General features: G+C 39.0%; 1 protein-coding gene across 2 annotated transcripts; it reads left to right on the top strand.

The window, feature by feature from the left end:
- The first annotated feature begins 359 nt into the window (after positions 1 to 359).
- Positions 360 to 18905, top strand: piwil2 (piwi-like RNA-mediated gene silencing 2). Of its 2 annotated transcripts, none has more exons than XM_042488142.2 (24): positions 360 to 508; positions 1914 to 2381; positions 2484 to 2580; positions 4414 to 4516; positions 5000 to 5178; positions 5342 to 5432; positions 5978 to 6088; positions 6442 to 6559; positions 6834 to 6958; positions 7339 to 7419; positions 7510 to 7623; positions 8232 to 8420; positions 9441 to 9525; positions 9958 to 10050; positions 10709 to 10849; positions 11593 to 11706; positions 12020 to 12208; positions 13078 to 13179; positions 13355 to 13471; positions 13747 to 13835; positions 14223 to 14328; positions 15653 to 15906; positions 16385 to 16492; positions 18124 to 18905. In XM_042488142.2, exons 2-24 carry the CDS (start codon positions 1956 to 1958, stop codon positions 18278 to 18280), a joined length of 3189 nt encoding a protein of 1062 aa, XP_042344076.2. In that variant the 5' UTR covers positions 360 to 508; positions 1914 to 1955; the 3' UTR covers positions 18281 to 18905. The 2 variants fall into 2 exon arrangements, with proteins under 2 accessions (XP_042344076.2, XP_087933223.1); XM_088077097.1 differs by lacking the exon at positions 360 to 508 and adding an exon at positions 538 to 880.
- The last annotated feature ends 113 nt before the right edge of the window (positions 18906 to 19018 follow it).

Genomic DNA, 19018 nt, shown 5'->3' with positions numbered 1-19018 from the left:
TCAATTTAATTAAAAAGCATTCTGCTTCACCTGAGTATTATAATCTCTCATCTGGTTTTGCACATGACTTTTCTTGACTGCATTACTTGGGTAATATTAAGATTTAATCATTAAACCATTATTAAATTAGGCTATTCCATGGGAGCCTGATTAAACTGCTGCACCTCAGGAGTCTGCATTAAAAGTTAAGCGCAGGTAATGCAGGTTACAGACATTAATAAACTGATGCTGCATTGCACATTGACGCTACTATTACAGTACATTAAATTGGTCAGGCGTTACCTTTTACACCTGCGGTGCCCACGTTAACCGCCAGAGAGCAACACAGCAGTATGCTGCTCGAGTTTGATTTAAATTAACAGTAAAAGATTGACAGCTCAATAAACCAATGCTCTGCGGCAAAATCCACTGATTATCCAATAAGGATTTAGGGAGGAATGGCGTCTATCAATCCGCTGAATCTATCGGATAGATTAGTTTAATGCTGGACTTGACAGTTTGTCTTAAGGTGAGAGATGTGTTCGTGTATTTCAGCTTCTCATACTGTAATAATGATAACTAACATTGTAGTAGTGTTTGTCAAGGACGTCGAGGTTTTTTGGGCGTATTTCGGTTGTTTTTAATCTCCTGTGGTTGAGGCTCTGCTGTGTAATTATCCGCAACACGTGTTCGGTTTTTTGCAATTAGCTTAGCGTTAGCTAATAGCTGCTGTTGACCTTAGCTGACCGTGTACCATATAGTAAATGTAACAGTAACAGTACTTTGTGAAGAACATGTCGAAATGGTGAAGCAAGGCGCCCTTAAGTCTGGCTAATTCTCGTTAGCGTACTTTGAAGTCAGACAACCCGGTAATACAAAGCTGGCACAGATGCACTTGAGGGTAACATTAGCTAGCTTATTTTCCTTGTGGGCTCATCAGCACTGTGTCTTTATTATTTTTTCCCGCAGAGTTCTTTTGTTAGCATAGTTTACATAAAAATGATTCATGTGATAAGTTAATTTGTCAGTGTGTCTTTCAGTAAATTTAACTGCGTCGAGCTATAAAGAAAAATATGAGTTGAACAAAACTGCAGCCTTGTGTTGAAGTAAATACATTATATTTGTATTTTATTATGTGGCCTTAAATTTTGTATCTCTAACCAACACCAAGGGCGGTATTAGTTTTGACCATAGACTGTATATAAAGTCTATAGTTTATATACTGTTTTTACATAGTCAATGGTTTTGACAGATGTATTTTAACCCTTGAACCCTGGAGGGGCATCACATTTTCTTGTGTTGCATTTAGAAGCCTTTTAGTATTTAAACCTTTGAAATCTGAGCAAAAAGGTTTAATTCTCTTCAAAAACATGGGAAAAGGAAATGAGCAAAATGCAAGAAATGAGTTAAAAGTGACAAGAAAACATCCTGAAAGTTATCATTTAAAAAATGAGAGAGAGAGGGAGAAATATTCAAAAATATTCATCCAGAAAAGAAAGGGGAAACGTCCAGAAACTATATCTGTGAATTATATATTCAAAATATTTTACAGGATGTGTAATACATATTTTTTCATTTTCTAGCATTTTACTTCAGATATTTTTTTATTATTATTGTTTTCAGATCATTTTCTTTTAACTTTTTAGTAATTGTTGCAAATTTGCGAGACTTGTTAAATTGCCTTCCTCCCATGTTCTTGAAAGAAATCAATCCGATTAGCTGAGGTTTCTAAAGAGTTAATGCATTTCTGCACCTTACCACTGACTTTACAGGCAGACCTCCCCTGTACTTGGCATCTTTTTGTCAGAATAGAAAATGCACATTGCATTGACCCTTTTTTCGTCATTAAATTTTTGTGTGTATAATTTCCTCTTGATAGTGTGCTATCAATGAGACTTACTGCTAATTTTTATACTATGGATGTTTCTCTGCAGTTAACCCATTGTTGTGTCAACTGGTAATATAAAGTTGACCAAATGGACCCAAAGAAGCCTCCTGACCTCAGTGGTATGACGGGCGTTCCCTGGCTGGGACGCGGAGCAGGACTACAGCCTCAGGAGCCGGCTGTAGGACGTGGTAGAGGACTGCAGCTCTCTACAGAAGGGCCCACTATAGGACGAGCCAGGGGTCTCCTCACTCCTGGCGATACCCCACAAGGACCAGGAGTAACTCTACACATTGCTGAACCTGTGGCTGGACGAGCTAGAGGGCTGCTGATGCAGCCTGATCATGGAGGAGTTGGCCGAGCGAGAGGAATGCTTTTCCCAGCGGCTGAACCAAAGGTTGGAGTAGCAAGAGGTGCAATTCTGCCGAGTCTGGAGCCAAAACACAAACAGATGCCTCTACGTGAAACGACAACGCGAGACCAAACAGAGGAGACCTCTGTTTTGACAGCCAAAAAGGTTGTAACAAAACTGTCTACATGCATATACAGTTGGCGTGTTTTAACTCTCTGAATGATAATGCTCTATAAACAGATGCTAAGGTTTGTTGTCTGCTTACAGGCTGACATGACTACTCATGATCAAGGATCTACACTGGTCTCAATGTTTAGAGGAATGGGCATCGAGCCCTCATGGGGAAGAGGAGCACCGCCACTGGGTCTGTATTAACCTTGGATTTTTGGGGGGAAATATAGACAGGGCGGGGATCAATTATTAATTAATTAATTATTATTAATTATTGGTTCATTGATAGTTATTGGTAGCCACTAGTAATGCGCCAGGGTCAGGGTTTTTTAAAACCTGGCCCAACTCGGTCCACTAAGGGAGCCAACTCGACCAGCCCGACCCCTACACATGCATTAATCAATGACTCAAATCCGAACAACCAAAAAAAAACAAACTGAGCTGAAAGTTTCTGGTTATAACCTACTTGCTGTTAGCTATATTATGTTATTTCCAGTAAATATCACACTTTTAAGACATTTGTTTTCTGTTTTAACAGTACAAATGACCGAAAGACAGCATGCACTCACCCCATTTTTTAAGTGGTTACACCTAAAGTCCATGATCTTGAGCCCACAGCTGATAACCCGTGTAGTTTGTTTACATGATGTTACAGAGGTGCATAGTTAACAGATTCACTGTGGACACTCTTGCTTTCTGTAATGACACAGTGTTAGGCAAACGTATTTGCAAAGGGAAATATTTTAACAGGACATTATGACCGGAGAGACGTAAATATGTTGGACCTTAACAGATCACGGTGGTCAAAAGCCGAATCAGAAAGCCTTGAGCGTGGCAGCACTAATGAGACAGCAGCTTGTCGCGTTAGAGAGACGGAGATGAGACGGGAAGAGAAGATGTAAACTGGATTATTGCACAGTGTTTCTGCAAATTCTAACAACTTACTCAGAATGTTGCTTTGTCATGACCAGCAGGACCCACGATCAGTAATCGCCACAGTGCATTAATAATGTTTAATTATAATGATGTCAGGTGTTTTTTCACATAAAAACATCAGGCGTGCTGTTCTGAAACACAGCAGTGTTACACCTACCACTGCCAGATAAAGGTAGTGTGTCATTCACAGACAGTGTCTTTTGTGTGATATGATGTTTAAGAATAATTATGGAGTAATTAATTCTTAGTTCATCACTAATGCATAAAGCTTTGGCACCCTCTTGTGGTACGGAGAAACCAGGATGTGACTGGTGTAGAATTTTTGAAAAAGTATCAATTTAATGCTTAAATTCATTTGATTCAAATTTCTTTGAGATTGAATGTAATTTATTAAATATAAGAAAGAAATTATTGTATTTTAATTTAAATATTTAATTTGAAAAATCTTGGCATCAGTAATTTTAATTATGTATTAAAAGATGATTATCTTGCTGGGAAACATATTTCTCACCCAAAGAACTGTATTATTCAAGTTTCTCACCAAAAACTGATTTTTTTTTTCTTGATGTTACATTTGAACACATCATGAAGTTTTTATTTACCTTTGCCCAAAAGTCATTTTACTAAGCACATCTTGAACACATCACAATGAAACAACCAAATTTATTTTGCTAACTTGCTCTTATCCTGCTGATTTCAACTCGCATTTCAACATTTGATTACTATTTTTAACTGTCAGGAGTTTGGGTGTTCTTACCACTGCTGCTGCTTTTAGTGGTGAAGTGGTGATGATGAAGATTGTGCCAGCTGTGCAGCAGCAGCTGACAGAGCTGAAGGGGTTTTTCTTCTTTTTAAGCAAAGACAGTCAAAAGGTAATGCATTTAGGTTTAATTTGACTTAAAATCTATGTATGCTGACCAGTGAACGGATTTAAATGGTGTGCCTCAACAGGACCCACGGGACTCGATAGCAGTGTCGTTAAGCTCAAGCATAATTGATTTTCAGGTTTTGTAAAAAGTGGAACCGCGTCCGCAATAGAACGGGGTTTAGATCCTCATCCCTAGTACTGACTTGTTGCATTTTGTTGTAGGAAGAGGAGCAGCTGGAGATTCTGGTGATCTGAAGCTGAAAGGTGTCTTCAGAAGGCCAGAAAGCATGGGCCTACCTGAGGAGGTGATGGGCAGAGGCAGCAGGTAGGCGGCAGAGGAGTGATAAGGTCCATTGTACTGACTAACATACACAGAATATTAGAAACACCCACTGGTAAAGTGCAATACAACTAAACTACATCCTCCAAAACGACCATGAAGTTGAATCAATATTGTAAACTCTATGAAGGATGGATTTATTGAAGCACTGTTTTATCTGGTTGGGTTTAGTTCAGTGCGCCTAATATACCGGAATCTGGATCTGTTTGTCTAACTGGAGTGGTGCAGTCGTTTGTGGGCACTTTTATTTTTGTAAATGTTAGAGCAGATATTAAGATACACACATGTTCTCACTATGGTTAATTGTGAGTTTATTTTTAACTGCCCATTTGAGGACACCACAGGTTTCTTGTTGGTCATACCCTTCCATACCTTTAAAAAGATCACTGATATGAAATTTTGCGGCTATTGTCTATATTGAAAAACAGATATTTAACCCTGGCTACTGTGGAATTTGACCTATTCCAGTTTCCATAGCCGAGGTTTGCCCCCTCAGACGATGACGGGACTTGTAAGAACAGCAATGCCTCACCTTGGAGGAGGCAGAGGACGCGCACTACCTCTTCCTATTTCTCCAGGTCGTGTCCATTCTGTGTCTCCAGCCCCTGAGCAACAGGCAGCCCTACACACTCAGACTTCCCACACAGGTAGGGAAACTTTGAAAAGTGTTCCCAATCATTCATGATAGATTGCAAAGGATAAAATGTTACCTCCAGCCATGTTAAAGTAGATTTTAGGCTTTCACTAATGTCACTTTATTAAGTTGAAATGATAGGAAGAAAAAGATTTTAAAATGCAAATAATGTGAAGGAACCGTGCAGCTGGTGCCCACCACTAAGGAGGCGCTGGAGCTTCCTGCTGTTGCACCAGAGAAAAAAGAGCTGCAAATGGAGACAGTCCGGTAAGTAAACTTTTCTACTTTGTATTTTCTTCTAAGAGCCTTTACACACCAAGCTGACCTCCAGCTGACATTATGTTTCAGTAGCAAACGATCCCCCCTCACCAACTGGCTGTGAGTCTAGCATATCTGAAGCTTAACGCATGCATTGTGGGAGGCTATTATAGCACTCATCCGCCTCTTCTTCCATACCATGACTGAGGATGGCAGTACAAAACAAATAGAAATATTACATTTATTTTGAGCATATGATGCAGACTTTATTGATTAAGTAGATGCACAGAGCGTACAGTATGTACATGTTGGCTGTCGGGAGGACTTTGACTGTTGTCTTGTGGTGTGTAACATTTTAAAGATGCAAGGCGACATAATGCGTTTGATCAGTCAGCCTTTATCAGCGCTAGTTCTTTGAGATCGGCTTGGTGTCTCAGGGCCACTATTCACTTTAAAGACACAGATGATAAAACTCAGAACCACAAAGATACCAACTGTGATTGAGAGTTGTGCTGAAATGATCTTTTTTTGCATGTATATTCTCATCTGGTCAGTGAGCCACTAAATAAAGCTGGAACAAAAGGAGCTCCTATAAATATTTGCTCAAACTACATCCCCATTCATTGCAAGAATGAAGCTGTGTATCAGTACCATGTTACATTCACGTAAGTACACTAATTTGTGTTTCTTAATTTAGCAACCTTTTTCAAAAACGGAAATCAAGAAAACAATGATATGAAGATTTAGTCAACATTTCAAGTGAAACAAAAGCTTGTTCATCTTTGGATAGCTAATTTATTTTTGAATCACAATGTGAACAAAAACAATGGACTCAACCAAAGCTAAATCCACACTGAGGATAGTGTAGAGGACTGTTTATACGATCCCAGAGTAGACCTGTTTAATGCAAGACTGTTCCTAAGCAGCTCTTTGTTCAATGTGTTCAGATGAAACTGGCGATTGGAAAGTGCTGTATGTATTGTTAGAAGTCATGAGTGTTTTCAGTATTATCTTTCAGTCCAAATGTTGAATCAATGGCAATGCGCTTTGGCATGATGAAAGATCACCGCTCGGCCACAGGGGAAGTCGTAGCTTTTGATGGCTCCATACTCTTCCTGCCTGTCAAGCTAAAAGACGTAAGTATTGCAGTTAACTGTATTAGGGGTGTGGCTAACTGACAAAGATGTCTTAATGTCTTCAGTTTGTTGTCTTTATTTAAATTGTGTATATAGACATACTGTGAAGACCAAGTTCCAACAAAGGTCTCAAACTAATTTTAAAAAGTGTTTGTCAGTTTAAATGTATTGAGTATTTTAATGTGCAGACCTATACAATGTAAATCTTGTCACATTGCTGAACATAACACCGGATTCCTTTCTTTCTTGTCTTTAATATTTTGATGACATGCAGGTGGTTGTTCTCAAGAGTTTGAGACGAACCGATAATGAGGAAATACAAATCAAAATCCAGATGACGAAGATTTTGCCACCCAACTCGGATCTATGCATCCCATTCTACAATGTCGTGCTCAGGAGGTATGTTTTTTAAAAAAGGCTCCTACAGTGTTTGGGCAGAGATTGAACACTTCAGTAAAGTTGGGCTGATTTAGAGTTTTGCTGGTCTGGTCAGGTGTGTGTGCTCAAACGTGTTTATTTTAGTGTAAACTGGCTTAACTAGCATTTGTCATTATGACACATTCTGGTAAATTAAAAAGTAGCTTAAATCAGCAACCTGATCTGTTTGGCACAAAGCCAGCCTGTTACGGAAGATAAAACATTTTTTCCTATATTTTTTTAAAATCCCTTCAATGAAATAACTTAAGAAACCATAATTATTTTTCAAATTATTCTGCCATCATATGTTACTATTAGGATAGTCAGTAGTTGGTTTTTTTTTTTGTTTGTTTTGTTTTAAGGGTCATGAAAATCATCGGGCTGAAGATAGTGGGTCGAAATCATTACGATCCAGAAAGCGCAGTCATTCTTGGAAAACATCGGTCAGTACACAGTTTTATGTTGACATCAGAGGGCAGACACCAGCTAATGTGACGACTCTAGTCAATTCATTATCCTGTCTGTTTTTGTAGACTGCAAGTGTGGCCAGGTTACTCAACCAGTATCAAGCGCACAGACGGAGGCCTGTACCTGAATGTGGATGTGACTCACAAAGTCCTGCGGAATGACTCTGTGCTGGATGTCATGTGAGTTCAGACATCAAGCCAACACTAACAGATAAATTCACCTTTATAAGTCAAATGAAAGATTTTTTTATTTAAAGGAATTTGGGGCCTTGCACTTTTATTTCCAGAATGTGTTGAAATACTCCTGTGGTAAGTGCTCGAGGGAGGGAATCACTTTTTCTTGTATGATAAAATCAAAAGTGCAGCTTTATCCTATTTCTCTGGCATGTCCTCTGTAGACATGCTCATACAAGTTTAAACACTGAATATGCCATGACCAAACCACACAGTTATATACAGTAAATGTCATATTCTGAGATAGAGTCATATATATTTGAATAGCAGGTTATAAGATAAGATGTTCTTAGTGTGTCTGTCCTTGGAGACAGAGCTGTAAATAGAAGCAGCCACTATAAGCTTACTCTCTGGGAGTGTGGTTGGATCAAGAGGTGAGGTCGTTTGTCAAATGCAACAGGCCTATTCCACCTATAGATTATTTATGAACTGAAACAATATTGCCCTAGCTACGCACTTCTGTTTAATCGATATAGGCCAAAACAAGGCACATGACCTTTCTGCTGAAATTGAAAATGGGAAAACTATGACCTTTGCCCCCTGCTGTCTGCCAGGAACATGCTGTACCATCAGAGCAAACAGAACTTCCAGGACGAATGCACCAAAGAGCTCATCGGCAGCATCGTCATCACCCGCTACAACAACCGCACCTACCGCATCGATGGCATCGAGTGGAACAAGTCCCCAAAGGACACCTTCACTTTGATGGATGGCACGCAAACCACTTTTGTGGAATACTACAGGTGAGGCTGCCTCATCCCCGCCTGTCTCTATGTCTCTCAAACTCAGACAAAACTGTATAACTAGGTTACACTGATCAAATATAAACTAAACAAATTCTGTAACTGTAATGCCTATTTCTTGACCAAAATGTCATTTTCAACATTTTTAGTGCCCTGTTTTAGATGAGTTTGTGAACAGGAAGTGTGCACCATACTGTTCCCCGCATTATAAAAACGGAGGCTGAGATCAAATGGCTTCGTGCTGATAAAATATGAACCAAGATTCTGTTGCTGCTTTGCCTATTTCTCATCTCAAATGTTTTCATAAACATATTTTAATTTATCGTTTAACTGTTATTTGAGATTGTTTGTTACCAAGAGGCTCTCATATATCTTTACGTAGGAGAAACAGACGAGCTGGATCACTCAGCAGCGTGAGCGTTAATTGGTCTGCGGCGCAGTGCATTCTGGTAGTTAAAAGTGTTCTAAATCTTGACCAAAAGCGAATGACACAACCCTTTTTCTCAGTTTTCTCTGGTCATGTGCGGGGTTAGGTATTGGTTGTTTGTTTTTTTTGCCAATACTGGTGCTAAAACGATACTTCATAAATTCGATTTCCCTTGATTTGGGATCTGTAATCAACTCATTCACTCAGGGGAGACTCAGCAGACAGACATTTCTCTATCATTTATGAGCAGCTGAGACTGTCACTGCAGTGAGACCGGCACACACACACACACACGCACGCACGCTCTAATGTTCTCAATCGCTTGCTCTCTGTCTCGCTACTCACACAATTGGCACTGAAATTAGGCACTGAAATCTGCGTTAAGATTCGATCCAGTAGGTACTGGTCTTACACTGGGTTTCAGTACCCAACCCTAGTCATGTAGCACCAATTTCAGAAAAGTATTTGCATCTTACTACTGCACAGAGAGTCCAGGTTTATGAAAAAATCATCTTTGTAGCAGAGAAATACCTATTGAACTATGAGCACTCATTTGTTACAATTGCATTGCATGGCCTTGCACATTTTAACAGCAAGAACTATGGGATTACAATCAAAGAGATGGACCAACCTCTGCTCATGCATCGGCCAAAGGAGAGGGCCAAGCCAGGAGGAAAGGTAAACGCACTGTTAAGCATCAGTTATATTAAAATAAATGCTCAAAGTCAATTCTAATTTTTTTCTTCGACATAACTGTAAATCTTTTTACAACACACCACCCAGCTGCCATGACCTCACTCCTTGCATCAGAATGCCACCTTGTGGCCAAAATAAGTTTTAAAATTTTCACATATTTCACATCAGGACTTAAACAAAATAGAAAGAATTTCTTTACAATAACTGAATCGGGTATTTTAATTAAAGCTGTGCCATACTATCCCATGTGAGAACATCCATCTGAAGCATCAGTACTACTTGTTCCACATACAAATGGATAGTGTAGATTGCTCCATTAGTCCAACAGAAACATAATGACAGAAAGATATTTTATCCAAATATGTTAGCAGTCAACTGTGATGATGGTTTTAAGTTTTATTTTCTTTTTTGCAGCAAATTATTACTGGAGAGATCCTTTTAGTACCAGAGCTTTCCTTTATGACAGGAATCCCAGAGAAAATGAGGAAGGACTTCAGAGCTATGAAGGTAAATTTGATGTGTTAACACAATATTCGTCCTCTCAGAGACTGCTCTAAAGCTCACAATGCATCTTTAAATGCCTTGTCCTTATGTTATGAATGACAATATATAATGCTTTATTATTTTTTATTTTACAGTTACTATATTTTATTGTGCTGAATGTGGGCAAAGTAGGTCTGTTATGATAGCTCAATTAGAGTCACATGACAAGGTTACTCCAGTTTTGACAGTATTGGTTTAAACTGCAAAACCTCTCAGATTCTATCTTTAGGGCTGGACGTGCAGTGTCTCACCAAAACTGCTACATTAGTCTGTAAGTTCAAACACTTAAAAGCTGCCGTGTTTATTTATAGCCTCAGCTGTTGTCTAAAACAAATTTAAAAATGTGAAAAAAGAGTTGTTCCAGCAAAATAGTAGTTGAGTGTAATTGACTCATAATTGGCAGATCATAAGCATAAGTTCAAATGTCCCATTCAAATTTGGCATATCAATAGTTTTAAACTGTAGGAGGTCAGAAATAGAAGAATGCAAAGTGTAAATGGTTTAGAAAGTGTGGCACAATAATATGTCATCTTAGTACAGGTCTGAAAATATTTGAATTGAAAGTAGGTCATAAAGAACTTGTGGAAAACGACTCTGTAACAATGTCTTTCATGTGTTGCAGGATCTGACCATGCACATCAATGTGAGCGCTGAGCAGCACACCCACTCAATAAAACAACTTCTGAAGAACATCAGCACCAACCCGGAGAGTCTGAAGGAGCTCAGCCGATGGGGACTGGCCATTGAGTCAGATATCCTGGTGGTGAGGCTCCGCTGTTAACACTGAAAGGTTTATTTTAACTTTCTATAGTGAAAGGTCCAGTATCTAGAATTTAGTGGCGTCTAGCAGTCAGGTTGCAGATTGCAAACAACCAAAACGTCTCCTGAGTGCTAAGCATGTAGGAAATTTACAGTGGCCGATGCAAAAATGTGCGTGTCCCTTTCTAGAACCAGGATGTGCTCCATAACACATACTGATTCTTTTTACTTTTATTGTACTACAGCTGCCCTTACATAGTATGTACTGTTGCATGCAGTATACACACAAACGGGACATATTACTTATTCATAACACTGCGTCCTGAACTTTGACCCTGTTTCGCATATATCGTTTTCAACGGAGATAAATCAAAACACAATTCACAGAGCTCGTTCGAGACAGTTTAACCCTGCAAGCTCTACTGTTGTTACTTTACCAAGTTATAACTGCATACATTTTTAATTGAAACATTTTATGGTACTAAAATTACCCTAGATATGCATTTCTCTACCATTGTTTTGTCATTTTTTCTTTCTTGGTAAAAACTATGATTATTTTGTTTACTTAAACAGTGAATATATAATACACTTATAGTACTGTGTTGAAGCAGGTGTGAAAGAAAACCTTAGAATCTAGTCTTAATATGATTTGTTGTCTGCTTTTTAAGCTAATGTGTTTCTTGGTTATTTTTGTTCTTGTTACCACACATTTGACAGTATTTGGGATATTGTCTTCATTTCTTGCAGACTAAAGGTAGAACTCTGCCGGTGGAGACCATCTGTCTGCAGTCGTCATCCTTTACCACCAGTGCTGATGTGTCCTGGTCCAGAGAGGTTTGCAGGGATCCTTCGATCAGCTCTGTGAGTGCTGGAGGCAGATCTCTGCTGCTGCCTCCTGACTTCTGATCGGTATAATTTAGATGTAATGCAACATCAGAAAAAACCTTTCAACTTGAAAGCTGATGATGTAAGGCAGCAACATTGTCCAGTCTGTGACTATTTTCCACAGTTGATTTACTAGTGACTAGTTTAGGCCTAATAATCAAACTCTTCAGTGATGGTAAAATTCATATTCATACTAAAAGTTCCTATCCATCCTCTCAAGCATACAGTATATTATTTTGTCTTTGTCCCAGCAAATGTGGTTTCACCAACTCTCCCATCTCACTCTTAGATCCCAATGAAGATCTGGGCCATCTTCTTCCCCCGCCGCTGTGCAGAGCAGGCAGAGGAGCTTGTTTCCACCTTTAACAAGGTGGCCGTGCCCATTGGGATGCGACTGGAGCGACCCATTCGTGTGGAGCTGAGGGACGATCGCACCGAGACTTATGTCAAGAGCATCCACTCTCAGCTCACCAGTGAGGTACGACATAATGATTAGCATCTTAACAATACTTAAAATTATCAATCTATCTCAAGATTCATTTATTTCTGTAGGCAGACAGATAGATATATATGTATATCATTCGTCTGCCTTTCCCTGCATCCTCCAAGCTTGTCCCACTGTGTACCACACAGGATGTGTCCACATTGAACGTTTGTTATGTTATGCTTTTGACAAACTGATGGTGAATTGAAAAATCATATCATGTCATCTTTTTCCTCCTTTGACTCTGACACTCTGTTTCACAGACTGCTTCTTAATTTTGCTTATTTTCAGCTTAAATCTGAAGTTTTTTATTGCCGTTTAAATGTCGGCTATGGGCCGCCTGGTGGCTCAGTGGATAGAGCGGGCGTCTGGTGTATAGAGGCTGTGCCCTCCAAAACAAAAAAAAAGGTTGTGCTATCTGATATAATAAAGGTACTCTGCAATTGGGATGTTAGACAAACTTAATTTATAATACAAAACAGCCAGTATGTTTCTGTGGTTTAAATACGTTGTGACTAAATAGCTTTTGCTGCAACTAAATAACAGTATTTGTCTTGTTTATGGCATTTCAAAACTCTATTTTTAACTCTCTAACAATGGTTGCTGCAGAAACACGACTGCAAAATGACTGACCTGGTTCCAGTCTGGATGCCTTGGACAACATTAGCAACCATCAACTGGAAAGCCCTGAATGATTTTGCATATTTTAGCCCATCAACTTCAAACTGCATCTACTTAACTGCCAAAGAGTTAAAGATGTTTAAACAGCTGCACAAGCTTTTTAATTGACAATGTTAAAATGATGTCTGGTACCAGTGAACACATCCTGACCGTGTAACTCTCCTTTTCCTTTCTGTTTTCAGCCCAATTTGCAACTGGTAGTGTGCATCATGGTCGGCAACAGAGACGATCTCTACAGTGCCATCAAGAAGCTCTGCTGTGTTAAAAGTCCCATCCCATCCCAGGTTTGCACTGCTTGTCCATGTGGTTGTCCATAGCTGATCAAGAATGAAGGGAAAAGAGGGCACCAATTGAAACTGTTCAACATACTGTATTCTTTCTTCTTGGGAAAATATTTTTTTCCTGTTTAAACTAAAGATCTGTCTCTCTTTTTTTTTTTTGTCACTTTTTGTACAACAGGCCATCAATGTCCGGACAATATCCCAGCCGCAGAAACTGAAGAGTGTTGCGCAAAAAATACTGCTGCAGATGAACAGCAAGTTGGGCGGAGAACTGTGGACTGTCAACGTCCCTCTGGTGAGTGTCATGTCTTAAAGAGCAGGAAGAGAACGCCTTATCTGTGTGGGCTAAATGGTTTGGGGAAAACAATATAATTAAGATTTATCTGAGCAACAGTGTGTTGGATTCTGTCAATTATAGGCATTATACTGCCCTTGAGAATCATATTGGAAGGAAACATTTATACCACAGTGCCATCAGAACAGGATTACACAGATGTTGTTGATGTGGTTTATTGGTGTATAAATTTACGCAAGTTAATGGAAAAATTGTCCCCTTTCTCAATCTTACAGAAAAACTTGATGGTGGTTGGAGTTGACGTCCACCATGACACCAGCAAGGCACATCAGTCAGTCATGGGCTTTGTCGCAAGTGTGAACAGGTAAACTTATTCCCCCGTACTGTTTTTTTAATTTAATATTGTCTTAGTAGTTGTTCCTAAAGATTTCCTTTACTGTTTGTAGAGCATAAAGCACTGTGTGAGAGTCTGTTTTAACTACTACCTGCAGTACAAGTTTCACATTATTACCAAACACAGGCCTCAGAGTCACTTTGTATGATGAGACCAGCAGATTTTAAGGTTGTATAAGCAGAAAGTCTTTTAGAAAATTCCCCAAAGCCACACATTATATCTGCAGATCAGTGCTAAAAATGTTTGTGTTAGAGATTAACCGTGTATTTCACTTTTTCCTTTAGCAACAATCACTTGTGCTAATGATTGTAATATTGGGATGGAAATGCATTTGCCTTTTTTCTTTACCTTCCTCAGCTCACTGACCCGCTGGTACTCCAGAGTGACTTTCCAGACGCCCACTGAAGAACTGATCGATGGCTTCAGAGTTTGCTTACTGGCTGCACTGCAGAAGTACTATGAGGTAGATGCTACCAACATGTGTTACAAGAATGCTGTGTTTCCCCCACTATTATTTTAGGGGGGTCTCTGCCTAACTAGTGAGGAGCTGTTGATTTGATTCTTTTTTTTTTTTATCAACGTATAGATATTAAGAAATAAACCCAACATTTGAAATAATGTCAAATATGTTCAGTTTAAGTATTACATTTCTGAATCCTGTTTATCTCTCAAAGACAACATATTATTTACTTCAGTTGTAGAATACAGTTTAGTGACATAACAGATTTCCAGTAACTGTACCGTGTTAAACAAAAACCAAAGCATTCAAAAAATATTTAAATTCTTGTGAAAGATGTGAACAAGATCAACATGGCTGCTGAGGAGATGCAGATGCTGCCTCAAGACTTCCTCAGAAGCACAGTAGCTGGCCGAGAAAAAGATTTCAGTCAAGTTAGCCATCAGCCAACTGTATTCTGACCTTTGTGGTAAATGCTTTGAAACCATCCAGAATACGCGCAACTATGTCCTCTTTTCAAAATATGGTGTTACGCAGAGTGTGTACAAAAGATATATATGAAAATAAGATTAATTGGATTATATTCACAGGAAGTATACATTTATATGTTCCATGGGTCTCTCACAAATTAAGAAATCCCATTAAATTGTGAGGGAAATTACTCAATTATTTGATTTGGGGTTGCAGAAGAATAACTTGCATAATAACTGATTGATTTCAATTAAGGGCAAGTCCGACTACAGACTCATAATAAAGCATTTTTACTGTATCACTTTAGAGAATTGATAAAATTGGTTGGTGCGCTCTGCAGAGCAGTCAACGAACCACGGAGACCCAAGGCTGGGCAGCAGGAAATGTTAGCACATGTGAATGCGGCTTCCTGTCTGCAAAGACAACAGAAAATACCTGTATAATATAAGACATTTACAACAGAAAACATTAAAATTTCACCACCTCTCAATGGACTGAACTCATGAATGGAGCATCAGACTAAGGGAAAGACCGTTTTGATTTTCGTTTTTTGTCTGTTTTTCTTAAATTCTTGAAAATTAACCATTTAGTTACTGTTTAATGACTGTCGGCCTTACGGAAGCAAAATCAAAACTAAGGTACCAAATAAACACCGTCTGATCAGAGTCAGTGTATTGAGAATATGAACTTCCTCAGAGTATTGCTCCATTCTGATCTGTATCTAGATGTTATGTAGCTAATAAAAAAAAATGTAATGCCACATTTATAAACACAGAGTCCATTGCAGTACTACTTTTCAACTTGAATATTTTCATTCCATCACCTACACCATAACTCTTGTGCATGTTGTTTTGTGCAGGTGAACCACAACTTGCCAGAGAAGATTGTGGTGTATCGGGATGGTGTGTCAGACAGCCAGTTGAAGATGGTGGAGCAGTACGAGATCCCACAGTTGATCAAATGTTTTGAGACGTTCCCCAGCTATGAGCCCAAGCTGGTCTTCATTGTGGTCCAAAAGCGCATCAGCACCACCCTCTACGCCTGTGCAGCGCAGAGCTTTGGCACACCTCCTCCCGGGACAGTTCTGGATCACACCCTCACCCAGAGTGACTGGTCAGTCTTTGGCGTAATGACCCCGTGTTTGTTGATTCGTTCTTGCTCTCTGCTTGAATAGGCTTTTACGATAGCAATTTAGTTTTAAAAAACATTGTTTTTATTTTTGAACCCCATCAACAACCAAGAAACGACACGACCATCTGAACATGGCGGTGTGAGATGGATCCAGTCTAACTGCGGTTCAGTGTGTGCACTCTGAATGTAATACAGAGAGAGAAATCATGAAAAGATCCTTCTTACACGAAGAAGATTGGAGAGGTGAAGTGTATGAGCAGCCTAATGGGGTAGTGGAAGAGGGGTGCTGCTTTTTATTTATTTATTTCACCTGCCTACATCAAAAAAGCTGCAACATCATCTCCTGGCAGCAGGAGTAAATATGTTCACTTTGAAGAGAACACCATCAAAGAGCCAGTGTACACGCTGTTGGCTATTTAAAGTTTCTAACACCAAAGTTTTTGGGGTTCTTTTCATTCAGGGTGGACTTCTATCTGATGGCACATCACATTCGACAGGGCTGTGGACTTCCTACACACTACATCTCTCTGTACAACACGGCAAACCTCCCACCTGACCATTTGCAAAGGTATGAGTAACCAGTTTTCTTTTCCACTAAACATCATACTCATTATTGGTACACATGTAAAATATCTGTTTAATTCTGTATATGCTATCTGAATGATACTTTTTTAACCAGCTGGTATTTTTTTTTGTTTTTGTTTTTAGTGTTCTTTCACTTTGACAGTATTTTTGACATTTAATTGACATGCTTCAAGGAAAACTATTCAGATTCAGACAACTTTATTTGTCCCAAAGGGCAATTCAGTTTTGCAGTCTTAACAGACCATATATACATTTTAGCACACAACAGTCAAAAAAAAAAACCCCAAAATAAAGCATAATAAAACACAACAAACAAATACTATTGGCATTGGTGACAATAATGCGCAGAGATCATATTAATTTAGTCAATGTCTGGTATTAGTTTAGATCAGCTGGACTGTTTATGTATTGTAATTTGACAAAGTTTTACTATTCAGAAGAATGTAAGCTTCATTGAGCATTTTAATGATGTCGGACTAGTTTTCGGTAAGGCATTTAACATATGGACCTCACTTTGTCCACCAGTGCCCACCTCACAGCTGATCAATATAAATCTGAGATTTTTGTGCCAAACTAAACATGTTTTATATATTTTCTAACATTTTATTAAGACATTGCAACATGTTTGCTGCTGCTCTTGGTTATTTAAAATATAGAGTGTTGTATCTTTAGCATAGCTATTTGTAAAGAAATGTGCTTCACTTTGTCATGGCACATACACAGTGTGGACTCTACACCCGTTGTAGGACAAAATGTTGTTCATGTGTGTAATGTGCAACTAAGTAATTTAGTAACATGGTAGTCAGTGAGGCAGGCAATGATTCTTATAAGAATCAGATTAGTAAATGTCAAAGGACAAACAATGTCAAACATATAAACATCAGACTTAGACATTTATGCAGGCATTAAAACAGTCAGAAATGTTAAAATAAGGGATATTAAGTTAGGCATGTCTGTTTTACTCTACGACGGTGACAAATCTGCAGATTTACCTGCTAACTTTAGCTTGGCACCTAAGGCGGTGCAGGCGTCACAGACGAGCGGAGCAACTGCAAGTGTACAACCTCGTCTGACTGCCGACTGTTCTGCATACTTAGCTTTAGTAGGCCCCTCGCCAGAAGCTCGTGTGGCCTATTGGTATTGTTTTGGAAGTCGTTTCAGGATCTCACAAAGAACAGGAGCCATTATATAAAAGTCCAAGTCACACCATAATCTCAAAAGGTAGATTTAAACTGCATGACACCACGTGGAAAAACATAGACACACAGCTGTCTATGTTGCAGAAAGCATTGGCAGCATGCCAGATAAATTTAACCTCGCACATCAGTGGTAGCTGTTACCATAGACAATGTGCTGAACTGTGAAAGACATACGCAAAAAAAGCGACAGCCCTAGTACAAGCCATTCATGACCCACATTAACAGCGACTAAAAAAAGGGATCCGATTATTTTGAACGTCAAAAAAATACAACCTGGAATAAAAGTGTAAAGAATAAGTTTTTTCATACATTTTAGGTATTTCATCTTCAGGCCTAAAGAAAAGAGAGGCTTTAAATGTTAATATTTAATCAGTTTCAGAACACATTTAGCAGTGTTGCTTTGTTCCCACACCAGGCTGACTTTCAAGATGTGCCATTTGTACTGGAACTGGCCGGGCACCATTCGCGTTCCAGCACCATGCAAGTATGCCCACAAACTGGCTTTCCTGTCTGGCCAGTACCTGCACTCAGAGCCGGCCATCCAGCTATCAGACAGGCTCTTCTTCCTCTGACCTGGACCAGTTACAACCATAAGCAAACTGCTCTCGTCACAGCAAAACCAGCTGTGAGGAAAAAGAACTGAAACACCCAAATGACGAACAACTCATTGAAATTAATGAGGGATTCATTATTAAAATGTCTCTAGAGTATACTGTAGATTTTCACCCAGGATCACCATATGGATCAAGCCTTTAATTGTTTCTGAGAAGGCTGCCCTACCTCACACCTTGATTAAAGCTAACCCTTTTTCGCAGGGTTTACACCGTATTGCATTACAGCAAAAAATTGTGTTGCACATTCATATATTTTAATTTCAAGACTAATAAGGAGAAGGAAAACAGTTAAGTTTTAAGTGAATATTGGCCCAAAGTTTGACTTGAGTATTTTAGTATTTTTTTCAGCCACTGTTCCTGTGGCATAGTTGCGATCAGTTTTGCCTATGTTCAGGCCCTTCCACTGTGACTGATAGTTATTTTTTTTACAACTCTGTTCTTTACAAAACAGCTTTAAACATGTTTACAAGTTAGATCCTAGAATTCATCTTTAAGTATTCAGCTTTGTATGTCCATAATACTTAAATGTGCATGGTATAAATAAAGCTTTAGTAATTGGTAAGACTTTAAATATAACTTGAGTCTCTTTCTCTTCCTCAGACACTTTAAAATCATAGTGGTGCAGTGTAATCTAGTCATTTGGCCGAAGTAAATGGCATTTTCAAATTTAAGACTTGGTATTTGTTGTTGGCTGAT

This window comes from Plectropomus leopardus, chromosome 4, assembly GCF_026936395.1.
Source record: "Plectropomus leopardus strain MGB_pleo_1.0 chromosome 4, ASM2693639v1, whole genome shotgun sequence".
Lineage (NCBI taxonomy): Eukaryota > Metazoa > Chordata > Actinopteri > Perciformes > Serranidae > Plectropomus > Plectropomus leopardus.
This window is presented reverse-complemented; position numbering and strand designations above follow the sequence as displayed.

Bases quoted from the DNA above. Each gene is read 5' to 3' on its own strand.
- piwil2 (XM_042488142.2), top strand. From the start codon at position 1,956: ATGGACCCAAAGAAGCCTCCTGACCTCAGTGGTATGACGGGCGTTCCC. The intron at 2,382-2,483 runs GTTGTAACAAAA...GTCTGCTTACAG, and splicing joins CTGTTTTGACAGCCAAAAAG to GCTGACATGACTACTCATGA. The intron at 2,581-4,413 runs GTCTGTATTAAC...ATTTTGTTGTAG, and splicing joins AAGAGGAGCACCGCCACTGG to GAAGAGGAGCAGCTGGAGAT.